The sequence below is a fragment of the Thrips palmi genome, unplaced genomic scaffold (assembly GCF_012932325.1).
Source record: "Thrips palmi isolate BJ-2018 unplaced genomic scaffold, TpBJ-2018v1 HiC_scaffold_3, whole genome shotgun sequence".
Lineage (NCBI taxonomy): Eukaryota > Metazoa > Arthropoda > Insecta > Thysanoptera > Thripidae > Thrips > Thrips palmi.
In genome coordinates, this window is record NW_023144630.1 from 6,856,960 (window position 1) to 6,879,990 (window position 23,031).

At 50.5% G+C, this 23,031-nt stretch overlaps 2 protein-coding genes and 1 long non-coding RNA gene across 14 annotated transcripts in view; 2 read left to right on the plus strand and 1 right to left on the minus strand.

Annotated features, from left to right (window-relative positions):
* Window positions 1–23,031, minus strand: part of LOC117648613 (CD151 antigen-like) — a 99,746-nt gene that overhangs the window by 54,340 nt on the left and 22,375 nt on the right. Inside the window, exon 3 of one of the 2 annotated variants that reach the window (XM_034391213.1) lies at window positions 8,313–8,386. The gene's annotated coding sequence lies outside the window, so the exon portion shown is untranslated. Of the gene's footprint in view, window positions 1–1,274; window positions 1,790–8,312; window positions 8,387–23,031 lie in introns of those variants that run through there. The other variant, XM_034391212.1, reaches the window with a different exon arrangement.
* Window positions 6,899–23,009, plus strand: LOC117648611 (troponin I). Of its 11 annotated transcripts, none has more exons than XM_034391202.1 (10): window positions 6,909–7,022; window positions 8,440–8,481; window positions 9,536–9,553; window positions 9,824–9,952; window positions 10,035–10,158; window positions 11,261–11,361; window positions 16,078–16,121; window positions 16,193–16,334; window positions 17,781–17,819; window positions 22,125–23,009. In XM_034391202.1, exons 2-10 carry the CDS (start codon window positions 8,467–8,469, stop codon window positions 22,992–22,994), a joined length of 1,482 nt encoding a protein of 493 aa, XP_034247093.1. In that variant the 5' UTR covers window positions 6,909–7,022; window positions 8,440–8,466; the 3' UTR covers window positions 22,995–23,009. The 11 variants fall into 11 exon arrangements, with proteins under 11 accessions (XP_034247097.1, XP_034247098.1, XP_034247101.1 ...); XM_034391205.1 differs by lacking the exon at window positions 11,261–11,361 and adding an exon at window positions 12,093–12,193; XM_034391204.1 differs by lacking the exon at window positions 11,261–11,361 and adding an exon at window positions 12,627–12,727.
* On the plus strand, window positions 20,962–21,570 carry LOC117648615. The gene is made up of 2 exons (XR_004587914.1): window positions 20,962–21,004; window positions 21,314–21,570. It is a non-coding gene; the product is annotated as an uncharacterized LOC117648615 (long non-coding RNA).

A 23,031-nucleotide genomic window follows, 5' to 3' on the forward strand; every position in this document is an offset into this window, starting at 1 on the left:
GGAAAACCCCAGGGGGGGGAAAGGGCAAGGTGGAATTGGGTTTTTTTTTCGACCCCGGGAACCCCCCCCCGGGCTGGAAAAAGAAAAGGAAAGGAGGGGAAGGGGGAAAGGAGGGAAACCTTGGGGCTGTTTTTTTTTGCCCCTGAGAGTGAGGAGCGTGAGGACCTTTTCTCCTCTCTCTCTCTCTCTTTTCCCTCTCTCTTCTCCTCTCTCTCTCTCTCTCTCTCTCTCTCTCTCTCTAAAACGACCACCGGATGAAATTTTTAAAACCCGATTCAACGGAGCCCGTCGAATTTGAGGGTCTTAAAAGGTGAGACGGCAAAATGGAGCAAAGCAAAAAAAGAACAGGAACGAAAGGCGAGCACTTCGGACACACACACACACACACAACACACACACACAGTGTGCGCTTCGTCAATCACGGCGACAGGCGTGGTGATCCATATGTATGGTGGGCGCGTTCCTTTCCCTAATGGTGCGGCGCGGTCAGAGCGCGGCGGAGCGCAAGACGCAGCGCGGTCGGTCCGGTCAGAGGGTTGAAAAGGAGAGCACCCTCTTCAATTTGCTCTTAATTAAGAGCGGCATTCCGAAGGCGATGTCGCCCGCCAAACGCACACAATCGCATTTCAGTCACACACACGCACACACACACAGACACACGCACACAGAGGAAGGCGGGTCAAGTCCGTCAAAAACGGTCCACAAGGCCCGCCCAAGGACTCGTCCGCCGCAACGCACCATATTTTCCCCGTTCTTTTTTCCGCTCCGCCATAGACATCTCGAAAAGTGTCGTTCAGGCGTACAAATCGGCTTCCGGAAAGAACAGGCGCGGGTTCGAATCCCAGTGGGGGCCGCCGCCGTTACTCCCACCAATCCGCTAAAGTGTCGGTGCTTTCTGTACAGCACCTGTCTGTAGCGCCGCTGATAAATAGTACACTGCGGAAGACCGATCAGATGGTACACAGCCAGTGCAAGAGCACTGCGACAAAATTGACAGCAAGTCTCTGTCATTGCGGTTGCGGCGACGCTTGCAGTGCGAGGCGGATTCTGGAGGACGGTTGTGCACCGGCCGCCCCGTGTGTTGGCACGCGTGTTGGAGGCGGTCAAAATACTGGACGTGTTTTGAACTCCAGAGTCGCTAAACGGGACTCGAACCGAACGAGTGACGGCACCAATGCCAATTTAAACGGGTACCGCTTGCTCCATATCATCGAACGCGTGATGGTGTTTTAGAGTCACTAAATTTGACAGTAGCCTTCCCCTGTGGCACGTACCGTTTATGTGGTTCTGCCCGCCTTATCTTGCAAGACGGTGGACCAGATGTCATCTCATCTCTCCCAGGGCACATCCAAGACGACTTGTTTACACAACACAGCAGACGACGCGAACGACAGCTCAGCTGTCCCGCTGTCGCGGAGGATAGTCGAATGGGGCACTCGCTGCACGGTCAAACAGGGACTTCGATGAAGACAGTCGAATGGGGCACACGCTGTCCAGTCAAACGGTACTGTCGTTGACGACAGCCGATACTCGCTGCACGGTCAAACGGGGCTGTCGTTGAAGACAGTCGAATGGGGCACACGCTGTCCAGTCAAACGGTGCTGTCGTTGAAGACAGCCGGACACTCGCTATGCACAGTCAAACGGGGCTGTCGTTGAAGACAGTCAAACAGGGCACTCGCTGCACGGTCAAACGTCGCTAGTCGAATAGGAAACTCGCTGTCATTCCCCACGCTGCCGGCCGGCGTGTCACAGTCGCACTCGGCACGTGCTTGGCCCGAGCCGGCTCCTACCACACTGAGATTGCCCGCCGCTCGCAGCCACGCCGCCCCCCACTCCGTCGTCTGCTGGCCGCCTGGCGCCCTCTCGCGGCGCGGCGCTCAACCCGCCCGGCCCGCGGGGGAAATATGAATCGCCACTTTTGTTTTTCCAGGCATTGTTTGGCTAACGACTGCGCTGCCAAGTTAACGGCTCAGCCATTGTGTTTGAGCAGGCACGAGACACGAGTGCCAACAGCGACGGCGAAAAATCAACAAAACGATGAAAAGGAACAGACGCAGTTTCAGTCATTTCACCTGGTCGCATGGATTGAAAAAAAAAACGGCATTTGACAGCTGCAATGTTCACCAGCCCTTTAGTCAGGCCAATCATTTTCTTCGGACCAAGAAATTTTACTCTGGAATCGGGCCAGCATGGCAGCTTCCCACGTATAAACTTCCGAATTTCCTTCGGAATGTAGTTACTTTTCAACAGAAGTGCACTTGCGCCCATTCATCGCTGCAACTTGAAACACGCCTCCGCGAGGTCGCGCAGCGCTCCGCCTCGCGCTCCGTCGTTCCGGCTTTCTAGCGATTAACGGCGAGGGATGCACCTCGAGACAATGGCGAGCTAATTGCAGACTCACTGCAGGATCTTTGAAGGAAACGCATCACAGCAGCTGTTCCACACCGCCACGGCAAAAATAGAAACAACGTTCGTTCGCGGTTTCAGTTCAGAAATTTATTTTCCCGACTAAATCTGCGTGCGACTGATTCAAATAATGGCTGTCGGACACAAGTTGGATGTAGTCGATTCAGCATTCCTAGTCGCAGCTGTTCTGCCGGCGATGCCGCCCGAACCGGCACGGCGGCGCACAGTGTGCCAGAAGACCGGTGGAGGCGGCCAAAACTCTAGACGCGTTTTGAGCTCCAGAGTCGCTAAGCAGGACTCGAACCGAACGTGTGACCCCACCAATGGATTCCTCGTCCGGAGAGCAATCCATTGGTGGGGTCACACGTTCGGTTCGAGTCCTGCTCAGCGACTCTGGAGCTCAAAACGCGTCTAGAGTTTAGGCCGCCTCCACCGGTCTTCTGGCCCATTGTGCGCCGCCGCGGCGACCAAAGACACTCCGCGCTACGTCGCACGGGGTATTTCCAAGTGCCTCCGCGGCGAGGGGTACCGCCAAGAGCGGCGTCACCACTTTCAATAACGACATGGGGGGGGGGGGCACGACTTACAGGCGAACTATTTCTGTGACCGGTGTACTCACCGCGCGCTTGTTAATGAAGTCAAGTCAGCAGCTCTGCTCTTTGCAAGCGTGCTCCCACTTCAACTCACGGTAAATGGGATACACACTTCGACGACGGGTGCCGTCGTACAGAGCGCCTTGGGCACCCTATCACGCAACAGGGTTTTGAAATTAACGCAGCAATAAATATCATAAGCAAAAATTTATTCGAAAAAAAGTTTAAAAATGTTTTTGGGTGTGTTTTTTTTTTTTTTTTTGTCGGCGTGTGTTACCCGCTAGTCTCGCAAATGGAGCTCTGGGCCAAAAGTCGGGCGACAAAACTGGCTCCGATTGATTCGGAAATTCGAACAAGATGTGCGCCTGTCTCGCGTTACTGGTCGTCGAGCCGCGCGCCTGCCGCCCCCGCGTGGGCGTGGCGTGGCGTGGCGTGGCGGGCGTGGCGTGGCGTGGCCGTGGCGTGGCGTGGCGCGGCGTGGCGTGGGCGTGGCGTGGCGCGGCGTGGCGTGGCGTGGCGCAGCGGAGGGCGGGCGTTGGGTCGCCCCCGTTGTCTAAAGGGGTCCAAGGCCCAGTGCCTCTGGCGGGCGTCGCGGCGTGGGGTCTCCCTGGGGTGGCCCCCTCCGCGTCCTCCCCCCGGGGCGGGGGTCCCCCGGGGCGTCCCCGTTGGGGGGGGGGGGGGGCACGCTTGGCGTTTCGGGGCCGGGTCTCGGGCTTTTTTGGCGCGGCGTTCCCCTTTGGCGGGGCCCCACCCCAGAAAAGGCCACTTCGCCTCCCCCCTTTGTCAAAGCGCCTTGGCCCCATCCCAACGGGGGGTTGGGCGCTCATTCTAAGCCCCTTTATTCCGAAAAAAAGAAGGGGGAGGGGCGGTGTACAACCCGGGCCAAAAGCGGGGACAAACAGTCCAAAAGTCGGTTGGAGGCGCCGCTCGCGTTTGGCCCCAGAGTCCCCTGGCCCCCCCCTCGCGCGGGGGTGCCCCTCTGGATTCCTCTTTCGGGCAACTTGGTGGGGTCAAACCCATTGGGGGGTCACATTTCGGTTCGGGCTGTTTCGCGACTCTGGGCTCAAAACGCGTCGGTGCCGCCTCCCCGGCTTCTGGCCCCTGGGGGAGGCGACACAATTCTGGACAGCACTGGCAAAGCCGTGGGTTGCTTGCCACAAATTGGCAACCCGGAATGCAATGCAAGCTTTGGCGGTTTTCATAAGCTAGCCTTTTGGCAGCTGGGAGTCTCCGGGCCAAGCTTGCCATATTGGCTTCAAAGAACCATTCGTGGGTAAACCATGGCTTTGGGTGAGTCCGTTCGGGCGTGTCTGGACAACAAGTGCCTGGCCGCAGTGCTTGGCCGCCTCCTCCGGCTATTCCGTTGCACTAATCCAGGCAAATCTCACACCAGTTGTTTGGTGAAAGGCGCCTAACAAATGAGTGGGTGATTCCATAATACCACGATTTGTCAAACTCAAGTCCCGGGAATCTCCAATGGTTGGTTACGAATCGCTGCACACCAAAATTACTTTCACCAATTGAGATTTTGCACGTGAAAATTAGAGTGCAGGCAAAACACCGTGAGAACTCCACACGATATGGGGAGGTGTGGAATTTCGGTCCACCGCACTTGGAAGTGCACAGTTTGCAATCAGCACACTCCAAGTGTGGAGTTTCCCTTGCACCACCCCAGAGATAAGGTCGCTGTGAGTGAGCTACACCACACTTGCAGTGTGAAGACTGCAAACTCCTCACGTCTGTGTGGAGAATCACTTCGCAACAGGAAGTGACAAGTTCTCCACACTTGGTTACACAGCGAACCAATGTGGTGCGCAATGATGTGTGCAAAGAGCGAACCGCGTCGGAAACCAGTGCACATTAGATTTGCCAGAAGACCGGTGGAGGCGGCCAAAATTCTGGACGCGTTTTGAGCTCCAGAGTCGCTAAATGAGACTCGAACCACACGTGTGACCCCACCAATGGATTCCTTGTTCCGGGAGCAATCCATTGATGGGGTCGCAAGTTCGACTCGAGTCCTATTTAGCGACTCTGGAGCTCAAAACGCGTCTACAATTGTGGCCGCCTCCACCGGTCTTCTGGTCCACTGTGCAGAGCAGTGAAAACGAGCTCGCGGAGCGGAGCGCCTGCAGAGTAGGCAATCCGGGTGGGCGCCGTGCTCGACGGGCCTGCCCACCTCACAGGCGGTAACAAGCCGCCTTCTCCCTCCCTCCCTCTCTCACTCTCTCTCTCTCTCTCCTCTTTTCCCTCCTCCTTCTCCTCTTTTCCCCTCTTTTCTCTCTCTCTCTCCTTCTCTCCCCTCTCTCTCTCTCTCCTCTCCTCTCTCTCTCTCTCTCTCTCCCCTCTCTCTCTCTCTCCCTCTCTCTCTCTCTCTCGGTGCTACACAAGAGCGCGGTGATAGAGTGCTCCGATCTCGGGAATGACTTGTGCGCAATTAGAACGACCGCCAAGTCTGAGCAGGTGCTGGCGTTCACGCACGGCCGTTCGTCTCGTGCAAGTGCATTGGGTGCATTGGGCGAGCGACGCTGTGAAAAGCCAGCAAGTTTTCCAGCTCCTTTGCAGTAAATCTCCGCTAAATCGCAGAGCGCCGGTCCGAAAACTGTTTCTTGGCATGAATGAAGGGACGGTCCTCCGCCCGTCGCTGGCGAACGCCTCGTGCTTGTGTCGTAGGCGGTCGCGGTCTATCTACGGGGTTTCCTGACTCAGTGGCCACGGGGCGGTTTACCAGTGGACGCACGGTTGGCCAGAAGACCGGCGCACACGGCCAAACACGCGTTTCGAGATCCAGATTCGCTAAATGGGGCTCGAACCGAACGTGTGACCCCACCAATGGATTGCTTTTCTTAAGAGGAATCCATTGGTGAGATCAGAAGCTTGGATCGAGTCCTGTTTGGCGACTCTGGAGCTCAAAATGCGTTCAGAGTTTTGGCCGCCTCCACTGCTCTTCTGGCCCACTGTGGGAGGGGCACTTGGGCTCGCGTCTGCGCGACGGGCACTCGCAGAGCCGAGGGAACCAAAGTAATTGTTGCTCTAAGCGACATCCGTTTCCAAAAATACAGGTACTTTCTTCAGGGAAGGGCTACCGAAATGACGTTTGTTGCCATACCGGCGAGCCGCGGTCAGGGGCTGGGGGAGGGGGTGGGGGGGGTGGGGGTGGGGGAGGAAGTTTGGCGGGGGAGGGGGCAGCGTCTCACTGGCACCACTGCCAAGGCAACGTACCCCGCCCTCCCCCCGCCACTGTCTTGCGATACGCCGGGATAAAATTAGTCCCGCCAGTGCAGAGGGCAGCGCGGCAGCGCGGCAGGTCCATGGGCCTGTGGACTGATTCCGCACAGCGTTCGGTCGCGCTGTCTCTCTCGCACCCCAACGGGGCCCCAACGGGGCGGCACGGGTGCGAGAGAGACAGCGCAACGAGAGCCGACTTTGAAATCTGCCCGCCTCGCCCGGCGGCTGGCTCGCAGTCTCGTGCCGATCAGAGTCGCTCTGCCTCTCTCTCTCCCCGCCGGGCCGCGCCGCGGGTGCGAGAGAGACAGAACGCCAGCGCACAGTGGGCCAGAAGACCGATGAGGTGGCCAAAATTCTAGACGCGTTTTGAGCTCCAGAGTCGCTAAATGGGACTCGAACCGAACGTGTGACCCCCCCAATGGATTCCCCTCCGAACGAGGAATCCATTGGTGGGGTCACACGTTCGGTTCGAGTCCCATGTAGCGACTCTGGAGCTCAAAACGCGTCTAGAATTTCGGCCGCCTCCACCGGTCTTCTGGCCCACTGTGCAGCGTCTTGGCTGAGGCGTGCGGCTAAATCGGGCCCGCCAACCCCGACCGCGGCTTGGGTCACGTGACGACCGCAGCCAACCGCGGGCCGGTTCACATGTCTCGGCGGGGCGCGGCCCCCTCCCCTCCCCCTCCCCTCCCCGGGTACCGCCCGTCCCGCGGAGCCCCTGCGAGCCGCGACCCCAGTCCGGGCCGCAGTCCACAACACCCCGTGGAGGTAGCGCACGGCCCTCGAAAAAACATACCAGGTGAGGAGCGGAGCCCATTGGATTACAGTGCAGTGCAAGTGAAAGTGACTCCAAGAGTGAACCAGTGAGTGACTCAAGACGTCGACCGCAAGAGCAAAGTGACCGGAGTGACGACGTGGTGTGGACGTGCAAAGTGAAAGCTCTGTCAGTGGACCGGGGTGCGCAGGGAGTGCCCAGTGGAAAGGTGCAAGACAGTGTCTCACAAGTCGTCGCAACGAGATCCTGGACTCGCTGAGGCGAGACCCAAGTCCCCTGGAACTGTTTGAGGGAATTCCGAGCGCCCAGGGCTTGAAGCCCTACACACACAAAATGTTTTTGTACAAACTTCGTGCGAGACGTTACGATTTGATGAGCTAATAAACTCTCGGTAAGAACGGTTCCTGGTTTTCCCAGGAACCCCTGGAAATCGCCTACGTCTTTACCATAGGCTTCCTGGGAAAACCAGGTACCGTTTTTACCGTGCTTTTCGAACACATTTGTGCAAGATTTGGCACAAAAATAGAGAAATGTGAGCAATTTTTCGTACCAAAAGTTCATAAGCACAAAAAGCTGCGACGTCTCGAAAAGGATTGTATCGAACATTTGGTGCGTGCGAACGGCAGTGCTCTGCGGCATAAACATCCTAAACGCCGTTCTAAAATAGTTGGACAGCGAATGCGCAGTCGGAGAGGACGGCGAGGGGTGGGGCAGACCAGAGCATTTTCAGCCGGGATCATTTTGTCATTTATTTATTCATTTTGTCCTTCCTGTCCTGTTTGGAAAAGTCACCCTGTGTAGAGAAATCAGACATTCTTTTAAAACAAAAATACTTTTTTGTCGCTGCAAATGACACGGATCAAAGAGTCCGAAATGTTCATGGTCATTGCTTTCTAAAAGGGTGGTTTGTCATTGGTCTGACGCGAAACTGGGCCTGTTGTAGCGCCGTAGCGTCCGGTCAGTGAATTGAAAAAGTGCGTGGCCGTTTTTTAAACAGTCGCTTTGGCACGGCACTGTGGCGCCACGTCACGCCGAGTGGAGGGGGTACCCACCGCGCCGTCCAAATTTGGAGCCCGCCCAGCCCTGGCCGAGCGGCCCGGGGCAACCCCAGGGCAAGCCCCGGGCAGCGCGAGCCCAGGGCCAACGGCACTTGTCACGTTGGCAGCACTTGTCAAAATGTGTCTCGACACATGACAGGGGTGCCAGTACGGTCAACGACAACGGATGACTGATGACGTCAGCCAGTGTTGCCAAATAAGTGGATGATAATTCATACCAGGCTATGGCGTGCAAAACGACGGTCGTGTGGCTTACCTTTCTGGGATTGGTGCATTTAAGGTGGCAGCATCCTCATCCAGGGCCATGCGATCCTGCCGCCGGCCACACACCTGTAAACATAAACACGTGCGTCCTTGGTTTAATTTGCCTCTTTTGCCTGCAGGTCGGAGGCCAACAACAGTAACACAAAATGGCGGACGATGAGGTAAGGTGAGTATCGCACACAGACACGACAGCCTTTTCGGGCTCTGCACTGGGTATGAAATCAAGCTTTCGAGAACAGTGACACACTGAGATATGACTCAGCGAAAGATCACTGACTGCACGTGATCGCAATTTTCAAAGTTTTTGGTATGATTTGTGGCGGCCAAGCATGCTCCTACTGGTGTCATTTGATTCAACTCCGGCGCCATTTTGGAATGACAAAGAAGCAACAGTCTTCCTACAAACCTAGGATAAGCTGATGCTGATTTTTATTTTTTCGAAAGTGACCGCATGTTTTTTTCCCTGCAGCTGCACCAGTAGCACGGAGAGTGGTCCGGGGTGCACTGTCCGCAACACAAACATCGAATACCAAAAAGTCTATTCGTAGTGTGGCCGTAGACGCTCATCACTACTACTAACACACACACAGCTTATTCAAATCCTCACTGACTAAAATTGGGTCAAAAAAGTAGAGAAAATCGAAAAGAGATGACCATTGTCGAGGGCATGGAATGGTACAGATATTAAGCATGGAATTTAAAAGATTTTATATTTTAATGGAAAGACCCGATTTTAATCAACTACACAATGGCAACAAACGATGTGCAATTGAAAGCTTATTTTGTGATGTCCAATTTTTGTTTTGTGATCGTCCTTGTCCGTCCATTTTGGAATGTATGGTGACTGTGACTATGTTAATAAGTGGTTTTCACGATATAGCATTCATGTCTTAACCACGTCATTCATTTGAAAAAAAATATCATTGTTAGCGAGTTTTCAAAAAAAAAAACTCAAAATTCCTATTTTTCACTTTTAGGGGGTGTTGTTTCTTGGCAGCATTCATTAACGTCGTCTGCTGTGTGCAGTGCAGCACACGCGCTTTGGTGCTTTAAGTAGAAGTTGGAAGCGTTGTAGTTAGTGCAAACGGCACGGGAAGAGTTATGCGACACACTAGAATTTCCATTCTAAATGAGAGACGTTCTCCTTTAGGGTGTCAGCATGGCTCTTCATAAAATTGCAACAAACTAATTTTTGTTTTATCTCATTTGTTTCAGCGCAAGCGTTTGGAGGAGGCGAGTACTGGAAGACTGGGACCTGGACTTCTTCAACCGCGCACAGTGCCGGATCCAGAGCCAGTCTGAGGGGGTGGCCCACAAAGTTGCACTTTTTGATCACTTTCAAGGAAAAAGTGCAGCTTTTTGCCTCCCTTAAGGCGGCTTTCTGGGAGTCGCGGAGGGGGCAATGGAACCATCGCCCCCTCCCCACCTGGATCCGCACTTACTTGCACAAAACTTACACACCTTAGCTGCCGACGTGGGGTTCTGACACACTTTCCGTTGCAGGCGAAGAAGGCCAAGCAGGCCGAGATCGACCGCAAGCGTGCTGAGGTGCGCAAGCGGATGGAGGAGGCCTCCAAAGCCAAGAAGGCCAAGAAGGGTTTCATGACCCCTGACAGGAAGAAGAAGCTCAGGGTGCGTACAGCTTATCAAATTTACCTCCAGACACCACATTAACAAGTAATTTATTTTAAAAAAAATCCTGTTTTGCCTGTAGTTGCTGCTCAGGAAGAAAGCTGCCGAGGAACTGAAGAAGGAACAGGAACGCAAAGCAGCCGAAAGAAGGCGCATCATTGAAGAGCGCTGCGGTAAACCAAAGAACATTGACGACGCCAATGAAGGTAAGCAGCGAATGCCAATGGTCGAACGGCTGGTCCTAACTCTGTCCTATAACACATTTCTTTCAGCTGGCCTACAAATCACTCTGAAATTGGTTCGGTCTGTATACACACTTTTTTACATTTAAAAAAAAACACTTTAAGTTATTCTGTGGAGACCGGACCAATTCCTTTCTACAAAGGGCATTGAGAATCAGACATTGAGCAGAAAAAACACCCATGACACGTAATCGCACGGTAGCTGTTCTGTTAAACAAAAAAAGTTGTTCATTTAAAAAAAAATAGAAAAAAGCTTTATTTTTTTAGCCTAGATTATTATTTTTGTTTTATCTGGATCTACAGAACAGCTTAAGCGCGTTCTTCAGGAATACTACGCAAGGATATGCAAGCTGGAGGATGTCAAATGGGACTTCGAGTATGCTGTCAAAAAGAAAGACTTCGAGGTTAGGTGACCTCCAATGCAGAAATGTCTTTTCTTTTTCACTTACTTTCTTAACTTTGATCGTGTTTTAAACTTTTCTCTTTCCGCCTTGTTTTCAAACACTTTTTATTGTGGTTTGTGTCTAATTCTTGAAACGCGCAAATTACTATTTTTTTAATTTTTTTATTTTCTTTTCGAGCGACGTTTCTTACGTCTATTTTAGGCATTGTGATTAATTTGGGTTTTTTGTGTAACCAGCTACATGGGCATTTCCGATGCTTATTTCTGTACACATGTAGGTGTGTCCACAAGACATGTGTTAAATTTTATAAACTATCTTGGCTTGCTTATGTGTATTCTAAATAGAAAAGTTAAACAGATGTTTCTGCCTCCCTTTCTGGCAGAGCTTAACGACTTTCTCCGCTCGTCCTGTTCTTCTCTTCCAGCTGAAGCCTGTCTATGGGCTCCTGGTGATAAGGTGTAGGTGAATTATCGCTCTTTTCTGCCAAGGGTACATGTGTTAACAATAGTGTTAACATGTAGTTCTTAAAGATCTCTACTTTCTCATTGATATCATTTAAATCATCGGTTGCTCTGATCATCACAAGTTCCTGTTGGGCTGCCATCGCCTTGCAAGCAGGGAATTATGAAATTTAGGTAACAGGACTGTAACTGCGATTTCAGGCCAGCTTAAGTCAATCTGCCAGGATTACTACAAGAAAATCAATGACCTTGAAAGCAAGAAATGGGATATTGAGTATGAAATCAAGAAAAAAGACATGGAGGTTCGTGCAACACTACAGTACTCGCGCTGTGCTATGCTCGCTTCCGAGGAAGTGTTCCAGTATTGGACATCGTAATGTAGTTTGCAGACATAAACGCTCCTGTAGAGTAAGGAGCTGGCAAGGAGATTTGAGTCACAAATCTGTCCTGCTGTCACTCTTCGTGTTTCATTGTAGGCATCATTTCTTTCTCACACTCTTGTAGCATCTGAACACTTCCCTGCGCATTAAATGCATTTTCTACTTAATTAAGCAGTATCAGTCGATGAAGCTCGTAGATTGTTCGCCATGGTAATTTTGAAATAATTGAGACAACGCTCAAAGCCTTGCAATGCTTCATTCGCCAAAATCAAGTTTGTGATTTGGGTTGAATTTTTGACTTATGTGGTTGCATTAGTTCTCGAATTTATTCAACGCGTGCGCTCTGTGCACACGTATCTTCTTAGATCTGTCCAATTTCATATGAAAACGCTGTTTCTTCCGTGTCCCTTTTTGTCCTTTTCCATACGTATCATTGCAAAACCATACTTCTTTCACATCCTCCATTTTACTAATCCATCAATTCTTTACATCCAAAGCTTCAGAAAAAGGGGTTAGCGTTAAATTTCCAGGATTTCCAGTTGTAGCATAGTTGTTCCTTCAACGCCAATGAGCTTTGCAGGACACGCTGCACTGACGCGTTCATAAGTCTAAATAATGTGCCAAAAATTTAAATTATATGTTTTGTTGTATAGCCGCGCTGCAAAGTATTTGCTCGGAATACCACGAGAGAATCGTGAAACTGGAAGGTGACAAGTACGATCTCGAAAGAATGAATTCAATCAAACAAATGGAGGTAATCCTATTTCTGCAACAGATTGCTCTAACATAAGATCCCCTTTACCCATAATAGAAACAAAACTGGGCATCTCTTCTGATTGAAGCAAACTATCTCTACCCTCTCTTTCCGTTATTCCCCCATCAAATGTGCCTTTTCCCCAAGCGTAGTGAGTCTCCCTTTTGGCTTTGCTTCTTCCGGCGGAATTCGTCGGTCACCTGCGAATCCTCCTAGAAAGTGTTAAGCAAAACCCAAAATTCACAAAGCGCACGCTCTAAAAGAGAGGGCGCTCGAAACCATTTAGGCGCAATCAGAAGCAACTGTTTTTTGTTTTTTCGAAACGTTGAAATATGAGTAGCTTTGTGATTAACTTTCATCCGGCAACATTGTTTGACATCTGCCATGGGAACAAGCTAGCCTTCCAAACATTTTAGGATTTTGTTTCTTCCAGACGATTGCAAAGCAGAAGTGGCAGAATTGTGGCAGCGTGTGTACAAACTAGAGGGCGACAAATTCGACCTTGAGAGAGCGTTCCAAATGAAAGCCTTTGAGGTAACCAGTGGTTGTCTCCCAGAACCTGTTTTGTCGTTTCCAGGATGACCAGGAATGAAAAACAACCCACGTGCCACTTAAACGTGCTTCCTTCGGAACCGATGACAAATCAGAATAGACTCAGCCTTTGGCTTTGAAACGCGTCTCGATTTATCATCAGTCTCTGAATAGCACCGGACACGCTCCTGCATTGGGCATGTGTAATGTGTAGACAGGACGCATGTATCAACTGCAAGTAGATTCCCCACCTTACTGTTGATGTTGTAAACATGATGTAAACAATATTCGCACGTTCCCAATGCCTGCCACCTTGTAGGAAAACAGACGGGTAGCACTGTGACTTGACATGTGTTTGCAGCACACTACACTACCCTCTCCCATGCGCAAAGAAAGCTACCGTAGTGTAGGAATGTCTTTGATAACAGTAAAACCACATACACAGTGTAGCGGTAGGAAAACTTTGCCCTGTACTTGTGCCCTTCCTTCCCGGGCTGGTCTTGGTTGGTCCCATTGCGGCCAAGCAAACAGTAATGTGTGTGTTCTGCCTTTAGAGCAACTCAAAGCGATCTGCCAGCAGTATTACGATCGCATGCTCCTCTGTGAGGGTCAGAAGTGGGATTTGGAACATGAAGTCAGGAAAAGAGACTACGAGGTACGCGTGTCTATGTGCTTGTGCCCCCATAGAAAGCTTGGTCACCGGAAATGTGTGAATAGAAACGGCTTTTTGCTCACAAGCAGCTCAAAATCCACTGCCCCATCCGTTTCATAAGCACTATCTGTTCTGGAAAGCGCGTTTTTGTTGGGGTAGCAGCATCAAAATCCATAGAGCTAAAAATTGGCCATCAGCTACGTTATTCCAAATTCATTAATACAATTATTAGCGATATTGGTCTATACCCCCGCGCAGTCAGTATTTTAATAATATCACTAAGATCGGAAGTAATGAAAAGCCCAGTCCGCATTTACTCCTATCGCAAAAATGTAAAAGCACTTGCTACCTTTACTGCTGTTTTTTATGAATAAACTTTTTTCTATGATTCTAAAACCACTTTTAAAAAACCATTTTACGGAAGAAAAAAGCTTTTTTTTTCAAACAGTTTCCAAGTACGTTATCAGTATTGCAACAAAGCGTAAGGAGTAATCGGGCTGGTAAAAATATTTTAAAAATCTGTAAATACGGCTTTGAACAATATCATCCTCCAAAACTAATGCGATCTAAGGTCTAGGTGCTTAACATAACATAGGCCCTGACCTCATTTTATACCTTACGATAAAAACTATGAAAAATGCGCCAGGAGTCATTACATGCCAGACAAATATAAATAGCCTTATATGAGTAGTCTTGCTTTTATTACATTTTTTCGATTCCACTCGTGCCATTTTCTGCCTTCCGTTTCCACGTTCAATGTCACGGCTATTTTTGGTGAATACCTGGACACTATGCCACGTCTCCGACAGTTGTCATAAATTTCCTAAATAGATCCGTAACATTTAGGACGCCCCTTTTTAATTGTTTTATAATCAAGGTCTCATTTTTTTAAATTTACGGTCCAGTGAAACCTTGTTCTTTATATATACTTCTCTGACATGCAATGACCCAGGAGTTTCCATAATATGTTCGTTGTCTTAATGCTTCCAAGCTTCTGATTTACGTGTGGTGGTGCAAATTATGCGACCTGCATTCCAATTTTTATTTATTTGCAAGATCGTTCTGAGACACGATCCGGTCCAACCAACATTTCCAAGGTATAAGGCGGTCTTGGCACATGTACTGAAAACCCGTGGCACTATTTCCGTTTAGTTCAGACATCACGAAGAATAAACGTGACATTAAACTGGGTTTCTGCGGCAATATTCACGGCACCGTGCCAAAAAAAAATAATTAAAAATTGAACGTTACGTCCAGAGCAGAAAAGCGCGGTGACCACCAAATAACAATTAACTGCAAAGGAAAAGGTTCACGAGGGACGAGGGTGTATTTCCTCTCTACGTACATATTATGACCACGAATACTGTGCAAAAATTCATACAACTAGTTTTACTGCGAATTATAAGAATGTAGCGTTACGCAGCACTACAGAGCACTCAAATGTCACATATATGTTTCCTTTTCGCTTAGGGGTGGTGTTTTTTGTTCAAACCTTAGCTTGAAGCTCCATTTTCCAAAACCCACTTCTGGTGAAGCGGGGTTGATGCCCAATCTCTTTAGACTGAGATGGGTCTAAGAGCACCAGAAAGCTCTTCCTTCGTTTATGTGCTTCACGACCTCCTATATCGTTTCCAGAAATGGCGGTACGGATCGAACCGCCAGACTTTTTACTTTTCCGGCTTAAAAATCGGCAAGGATTTTGATATCCATGAAAAGTCTGGCAACAAATTTACTGTTTCAAGAACATGTATCAGAAAACGGCATCTGGTCGGCGGGTCCAGCGTTGCACCACCACGACAGAGGGCTGCTCGGGACCAGCCGAACCTCCCCGCTAAATTACCCTGTCAGGCTGTGTAGGAACTCTTATACGAAAGATGAAGTAGTCTTAGCGTGCTTATGTGGGACAAGCAACGCCAATGGACAAATCGAGACGGTGACTTTTTAAAAGGAAAAGGACTGGCAGTGAAAAAGTCTGAAAATTGAGGGCGATGCGAAGTCTTAAACAGAACTTTGTCTTTGAGTTCTCGTCGAAGCGGTTTATCAGTTTCCACTTCATAAAAATATTGATACGTCAATTAAGTCTTGGCAGTCTTACTGTCCTTCTTTTGTCTCAAATTTTCTTTTTCTTGCCACTTCACTGTCTCTATCACTTTACAATTTCCAAATCTATGTTTCCATGTTGTGACTACAGAAAGTACGCCCACAATATTAATGGAAGCATAAAAGCATTTAGCATGAAATGCTTGAAAATTGAAAGGATAATTAGTTGATTTTTTAAGTAGCAGACCTAAGTTCTTAAAAACCTTGCAGTATTATGAAACTTTCTCCTTTTGCTTTGTCTTCCTTCCCTCTTCGCTCCGTTTAAATCAAGCCTTTGCATGAGTGCATGCGAGTGTGTAAACAGTCTGTTTTCTAAAATTGCTTCATTAAGTTGTACTTTAGGTTACCTTTTGCTTGCTTATTGAGGAGTAGAATAAGTATTTGCCGCTGTTGGCGAACATGATAAGTATAAAAAATGTACTTGAAAAGCCAAAGAGCAATAAATTTGTGATACTGTACATAGTAGAATCTAAAACTACTTGAAGCGTATGTCGCTTACTTCATAATTTTAAAAAAATACTTTCATTTAATAAAACGGGCGCTTAACTTATTTCAGGCCGTTCTTTTTCAGTTGTCTAATATAATTTTATGACTTTGACAGATCTCCGACCTTAACAGCCAGGTGAACGACCTCCGCGGTAAATTGTAAGTATTCTGGTTTTAAAGTGTTTCTAAGGCAAGGCCATTTTGCTACAACTGCTGTTCCAACTGTGCAGCGTCAAACCTACCTTGAAAAAGGTATCCAAGTACGAGAACAAGTTCGCCAAGCTCCAGAAAAAGGCTGCCGAATTCAACTTCCGTAACCAACTCAAGGTGGTCAAGAAGAAGGAATTCACACTGGAGGAAGAAGACAAGGAGGTAATGCACACAGCAAAGGTTTGATGGTAAAAGCAAAGACAAACAGTTGCACACACAGGGACAAACAGGACATTATCAAACGGCCAGATCCATCCGGTACCTCATAACAAGTCAAAGCATTGGGTAGGAAAGACGGCTAGGGAGAATATGTAATTAACATACTGTGAAACTTTGTCCTACAGCCCAAGAAGTCAGAGAAAGCCGAGTGGCAGAAGAAGTGAACACCTCATCAAACATCAAAAAGGCTTTATTTTCTTTCTTATACTATTTTCACAATGGATATAAATCATTCTGTTAGCTTCATGTTACATGAGCAAGTCCCAAATCCCAAATTCAACAAATTTTTGTTTCACACCCTCTTATGTCAATAAAAAGACCAATTTACAATTTTGATACATAACTTTATAAGTATGATTCCCAATGTCAAACGGGCTAGGTTTTTTATATCATTTTTTAAATGAGGATATAAAACCATTTTTTTACGTTTTTTACACACATAAAACTACAGACATCAAATATTTTGAAACCTGTCTTTTTTACCATTTTTTTCTTTGAGCAGGCCTGTGTTGTGTGTGTGTCTACCAATGTTTTTAACGCACATTTTTGTGTTTTGTGGAACGTACTTCTATACAAACGGTCACGTATTTTTGCAGTTGTACAGAACCTATGCTTGCAATTATGCGTGTTCCGTACCGTAGCCACTATTACCCAACTAATCTTTTATCTTGATATTTTTCTGGTTCTAAAGCCACTATCGTGATACTAATAAAAGAAGAAAATGCTTTTTGTTTTTGACATTGTTTTAGTAGTTTTTGTAAGTTCCTAATAGTTTCAAGTAATAATAAGTAATAATCTCAAGTAATCTAATAATTTATAGTTTCAAAAAATTATAAAGCCTTACAAAAGAGCAGAAGCTGGTGTACTGGAGGTAAAACAAATTACCTAAGGTGAGAAGTGTACTCTTGAAGCTAGAAACATTTTCAGTTTTAGGCTTCAGCTTAAAATTTTAGTTTAAAGTCAGATTAGAAGCTTAGCGTTTTTAACCAAAACAGCGTGTTAGATTGTTCCAAGCTAGAGCATGGAACCACCTAATAGTGTTTTGGCTATTGCTTTGAAAACGATAGCATGCACTTTAGAAGCGTGAAGCCTTTGAAAGAATGAGTATTTCCTTAGAGTAAAGAGACTTTCACAGAGGTTCTATAAATGTTAGAAAAGAATGCTTTTAAAACGCAAGCCTGATTCCAACCACAAGACAGTTGGATCTGACTTGCTGGTGCTTTCCCTTGACCCGCCCTTTCTGTCATACCAATTAATCTAACAAGCATGTTTTGAACGAGGCCTTCCTGAAAACTCCCATACACATAAGTGATCGCGACAAGAAATAGTTTAGTAGGAAAACCTGAATGTACGAGTCTAACTATTTTCTGCTTTTATTTTTGTTTACAGAAAAAGCCCGACTGGTCGAAGAAGGGAGACGAAAAGAAGGTAAAGGAGGAGCAGGAAGTCGAAGCATGAGCAGACTTCTCAAACAGCCGCGCCCCTTCACACAACTCACATACTTTTTCATAATGTTAGGTAATTCGTATCATAAGGCAAAATACTTAACATACCCTTCGCGGATAGAATTTAACATCACCAAAAAAAATCGTGAAATGTATGACGCTTTACTTCGCAAAGCATTCAATACAATAAAATGAACAACATATTTTATTCCTTGCTCCAAACGAGCTTTTCCCAGCCACAAGCCGCGGGAGCATCGACATCGTAAGCATAGCTTGAATACATGTTAACCTAGCACGACAGGAATGGACACAGCATGTGTAAACTTCCCCTTGGCATGCGTTCGTCTCATGTGCATCGTATTGTATTCTGAGTCAAGAAGACTGATTGGGTGGCAAATAAAAGCATTTGTGTCTGGGAATGTCCTAGTGTCGTTTTGTTACTCTTCCCTATCCCTTTTTCCCCCTACGCCCTTTTGACCTCCCACAAATTTGAATGTTACCAAAGCATGTGCATTTACCAAGACTGCCCTCGTTGAGATCATCTCAAGAAAAATACAGGCAAGTCTAGGCAACATTTTGACAATATGAAACGCATTTAAATGTACTTCTATATGTTGCACTTCTTAAATGACGCTACACAAACCGTTAAATATTAAACGCATTGTGGGATATTTTGGAATTGAAGTAACTAAAGAGAAAGAAAACAGCACCAATGATTATTGTTTCGAATGAAGTTGTCCTTTAAAAATATTAAAATTTTGAAACGTTTTCACGTTTTGGTCGACATACTTTTAACATGGCTCTGACCCAAAGTCTGATACCATATTTTTCACGGCAGGCTTTCTTAGAGATACTCTATTGAAAATCACGAAACGAGAGATATATAAGTTCAGGCATTTAAGTCACTTGCATCAGAGTATTATTAGAAATTCTGATTTGATATCGTAGCAGATACGCTATGCAACATCTCAGTTGCTGCGTCTCAGACGTTTTACATGTCCCGGTTCTAAAGTATGTCCTTTGTTTCGAGATACTCTATATTGTGGCAGTAATTTACCTAGTGCGCGGTACATAACAGAAACAATTGCCATACACTGCTCCGCGGGTCCACTATGACCTGGTAGCCGTGTAACTGTTTTGGACAAAGACGTCCTGTCTCATTTTTTCATAACAGTACAGGCCCGCTGTGCGCAAGAAGGAATTCGATCCCGGAGGATGAATCAACGAAGAAGAGAGCTGGATTGTCAGAATGGTAAGTTACTCGGGGAAAAGCACTCAAAACAGCTGAGGGACTGCAATGCAAAACACGATTGAATTGAATGACTCGATTTGCCACGGATGACAGCGAAAGGTAAGACTCGTTCGTGTTTCCGCCCCTGTGGCTTTCCGTCCATCAATTGAAAAGGGGGGCGACGGCGCAAGGCAGGCCGGGTGGATTCTTGGCAAGTTGGCAAACTTACCACTGACAAAAAGAGTGGCGCCAGGGCAGGTCAGGTTAACGTGGAAGAGAAGAGAGGGTGCGGGTGTGTAGATTGGGATGACTTAAGAAGCGGTTAGACCCACTAAAGCATCATCGTTGAACGATCGACTAAACTAACCTGGAGTAAAGTTACTAACCAATTAACCGATCTCAGCGTTATCAAAAAGAAAGAGCAGTACTGGGGAAATTATTTCAGTTGGAGACCAAAGCTGTCCACGCAGAGCGTGTTAGGGCGACTAAAAGAATCAGGGCCCCGCCTGGCGTGAAGGTCAAGCATGCATTCCCCTTGCAGGCCCCCAAGGCTCGCCTCAAGGCTTGCCCGAAGGCCCTGGAGGACCCGCCCTGCTTGGGCTTGTGAACTTGGTCGCGAGCGGCGGCGCCAGGCGGCCAGCCATGCAGGCAGGCATGCCGGGCAGCCAGGCCGAGCAGCCAGGCCGGTGAGTACGCACACAGCACACGCACAAGCACTAACCACAACCAGGAGGCCACGGCCCTAGCAGCCACTTGTCTAAGGGCCGCGTTGCCTTTGCAGGACGATGAAGAGGAGGAAGAGGAGGAGGAGGAGCCAGAACCGGAGCCCGAGCCGGAGCCGGTAGAGACGCCCGAGTCCAAGGTGGCCGACGCGCTGGTCGTCGTCGCGTCCAAAGCAGACACGGCCCTCACCGAGGCCATGCTGGTCCTGGAGAAGCTCCTCAAGGGCCCCCTGGGCGGGGGGACGGAGGAGGCGCCAGAGGCCGCACCTGCCGCTGAGGGTGCGCCCGCTGAGGGCGCGCCTGCTGAGGGGGCACCTGCTGAGGGTGCACCGGCCGAAGCACCCGCAGAAGCACCTCCTGCCGAAGCACCTCCTGCTGAAGCACCGCCTGCTGAGGCGCCCGCTGCAGAAGCAGCGCCAGCGGAGGCACCCCCTGCAGAGGCACCGCCAGCCGAAGCGCCCGCCGAGGCGCCTGCGGAGGCACCCCCAGCGGAGGCACCCCCGGCGGAGGCCGCACCCGCCGAAGCGCCCCCAGCGGAGGCAGCCCCGACAGAAGCCCCGGCAGACGCCCCGCCGGCTGAAGGTGCGCCTGCCGAGGCTGCACCTGCTGAGGGAGCCCCAGCGGAGGCGGCCCCCGCTGCCGAGGCGCCCGCCGACGGCGTCCCCGCGTCGCCAGCGCCCACCCCCGAGCCGGCCGCCAAGCCACCGCCAGAGCCCAAGCTCACCACCGAGCAGAAGGCCGAGCAGGCCGCGGTCAAGGCGGAGGAGGCCGCGCTCAAGCTCGAGGCCCTGCTGGACCAAATCACCACGCTGGTGCAGCCCCTCATGCCGCAGCCCGAGCCGGAACCGGAGCCGGAACCAGAGCCCGAGCCGGAACCGGAAGTCGAGCCAGAACCAGAGCCCGAGCCTGAGCCCGAGCCTGAGCCGGAAGTCGAGCCGCCCAAGCCGGAAGAGCCCCCGGAAGCGGCGCTGGACCACGTGGACGAGGTGGACGTCAGCGACACCATCAAGGCCGCGGCGCACCGCGCCAAGGAGGCCAAGGAGCGCATCGAGTTGGCCATGGCCAGGATCCAGCAGGCCATGGCCAAGGCCGAGCCCGTGCTGCCCAAACCCGCCGCCGAGGGTGCCGAGGGCGGCGAGCCCGCCGCCGAGGCCCCGCCGGCCGAGGCCGCCCCCGAGGGGGAGGCCGCGCCGCCAGCAGAGGCCCCCGCCGAAGGTTTGTAGCCGCGTCGGGCGCACAGTGGGCCAGAAGACCGGCGGAGGCGACCAAAATTCTAGACGCGTTTTGAGCTCCAGAGTCGCTAAGCAGGACTTGAACCGAACGTGTGACCCCACCAATGGATTGCTCTCCGAACGAAGAATCCATTGGTGGGCTCACACGTTCGGTTCGAGTCCTATTTAGTGACTGTGGAGCTCAAAACGCGTCTAGAATTTTGGTCGCCTCCACCGGTTTTCTGGCCCATTGTGCGGCGTCCAGCTACCAGTTTCCGTCTCACTTTCTCACTTTGCTTTCTGCTGTGTACAGCTTGAGCTGCGGCACTGTTACCGAACCAGCGAACGATGTCGACACGCCACCCGGGGGAAAAGGCCTCTCACTTCGATATGAAACTCGACCGAACGCACGCCACGCCGGCGGTCACTCGGAAGGATTCAAACAAAAGGAAATCAGTTTTGCTTTTAAACGACATAAGACTGCGAACTTAGCGCGGTGAAGCAATGTGTGGGCCACTCATTACTTCATTGGAAATAGAGCAAAATAAATCACTGCATTTTGTCATTTTAGTCTCATTTCATTTGATTGGTTGAAGCCAATTTCGAACTGTCGCGAGCTCGTCGATAAGGACACTGTAAAGGTAGGTTTTTTATCCTAGTCTTGGACACGACGTCCCACTGCTACATGGCATGCAAAAGGAATGTCTGCTGGTTTGGTTGCATGTCGACAAAGCTGACGACTGCGCCTGGAAAACGAAAGTATACTAACTGGATAGACGGGGTGTGAATCCCTTGCCGATGTTGCATACGTTCGTTTTTCCGGCTCGCAGGGAGAGGTGGAAAAATCGGCGCAACAAGTAAGTCCTCGCACCGTCCGTCATAAACCGTTCATCCTTGTCAAAAATACGTAATTATAACTACCCTCAGACTTTCGTAGAATTAGTCAGACTAAAAAAAATTTAGCCGCTGCCGGTATTCGAACCCGGAACCAACCCAACACACGCGTACACACTCACACACACACGTTTCCAACTTGCTGGTGGCAGTGGCACCCGGAAGGCTCTTCCGGGCGCTAGGCTGCGCCGCACCGCGCCCCCAATGCAAACCTGGCGGACCTGGCGCAGGATTCCGACGAGGAGGAAGAGGAGGAGCCGGAGGAGCCGCCCGAGGTGAAGGTGACGGAGGCCGTCAAGATCGTGGCCGGCAAGGCGGAGCACGCCGTGGAGGAGGCCGAGCACGCCCTGGAGCTGCTGCGCGTCGTGCAGGAGATGCTGCACCCCCGGACGCCCACGCCCACGCCCGAGCCTGAGGAGCCGCCGCCGCCAGAGCCCGAGCCCGAAGAGCCTCCACCGCCCACGCCCGAGCCGGAACCCGAGCCGGAGCCGGTGCCGCCGACACCGGAGCCCGAGCTGCCGCCTGAGCCGACACCGGAACCGGAACCGGAAATGGACGAAGAGGAGCGGCGCGCCAAGGTGGCCGCGGACAAGGCCGAGGCCATGGCGGCGCAGCTTGAGCAGCTGCTGGCGGAGATCGAGGGCATGGTGCAGGTCATCGTGCCCACGCCCGCGCCCACGCCGGAGCCGCCCGCCGTCGTGGAGGTCGTGGAGCCCGAGGCCGGCGCCGAAGCGCCACCAGCAGAGGGCGCGCCGCCCACGCCAGAACCGGAACCCGTGCCCACGCCCGAGCCAGAGCCCGTCGAGCCGGAACCGGAACCGGAGCCAGAGCCGGAACCGGAACCAGAGCCCGACCCCGCCCTCGAGCTGCTCGAGCACCTCGACGAAGACCCCGCGCTCAAGGAGGAGGTCAAGAGCATCGCGCTGCGCGCCAAGGCCGCCAAGGAGAGGATAGAGGACACCATGCACAAGCTCAAGGAGACCCTGGCCGAGACCGGGCAGAAGGCCCTGCTCGACGTGCTCAAGGCCGCGCACAAGGCCGCCCTCGAGGCCACCGCCAGCCTGGCCGCGCACGCCGCCGAGGCGGGGCCGCGGCCGTGACACCAGCGGCCACGCCCGAACCATCCGCCGCCCCCGT

What these genes read in the sequence shown, in the direction of transcription:
- LOC117648611 (XM_034391202.1), top strand. An exon ending in TCAAGAAAAAAGACATGGAG is followed by an intron (nt 11,362 to 16,077) that starts GTTCGTGCAACA and finishes TGACTTTGACAG; the next exon opens with ATCTCCGACCTTAACAGCCA. An exon ending in AGAAGGGAGACGAAAAGAAG is followed by an intron (nt 17,820 to 22,124) that starts GTAAAGGAGGAG and finishes GACCTGGCGCAG; the next exon opens with GATTCCGACGAGGAGGAAGA.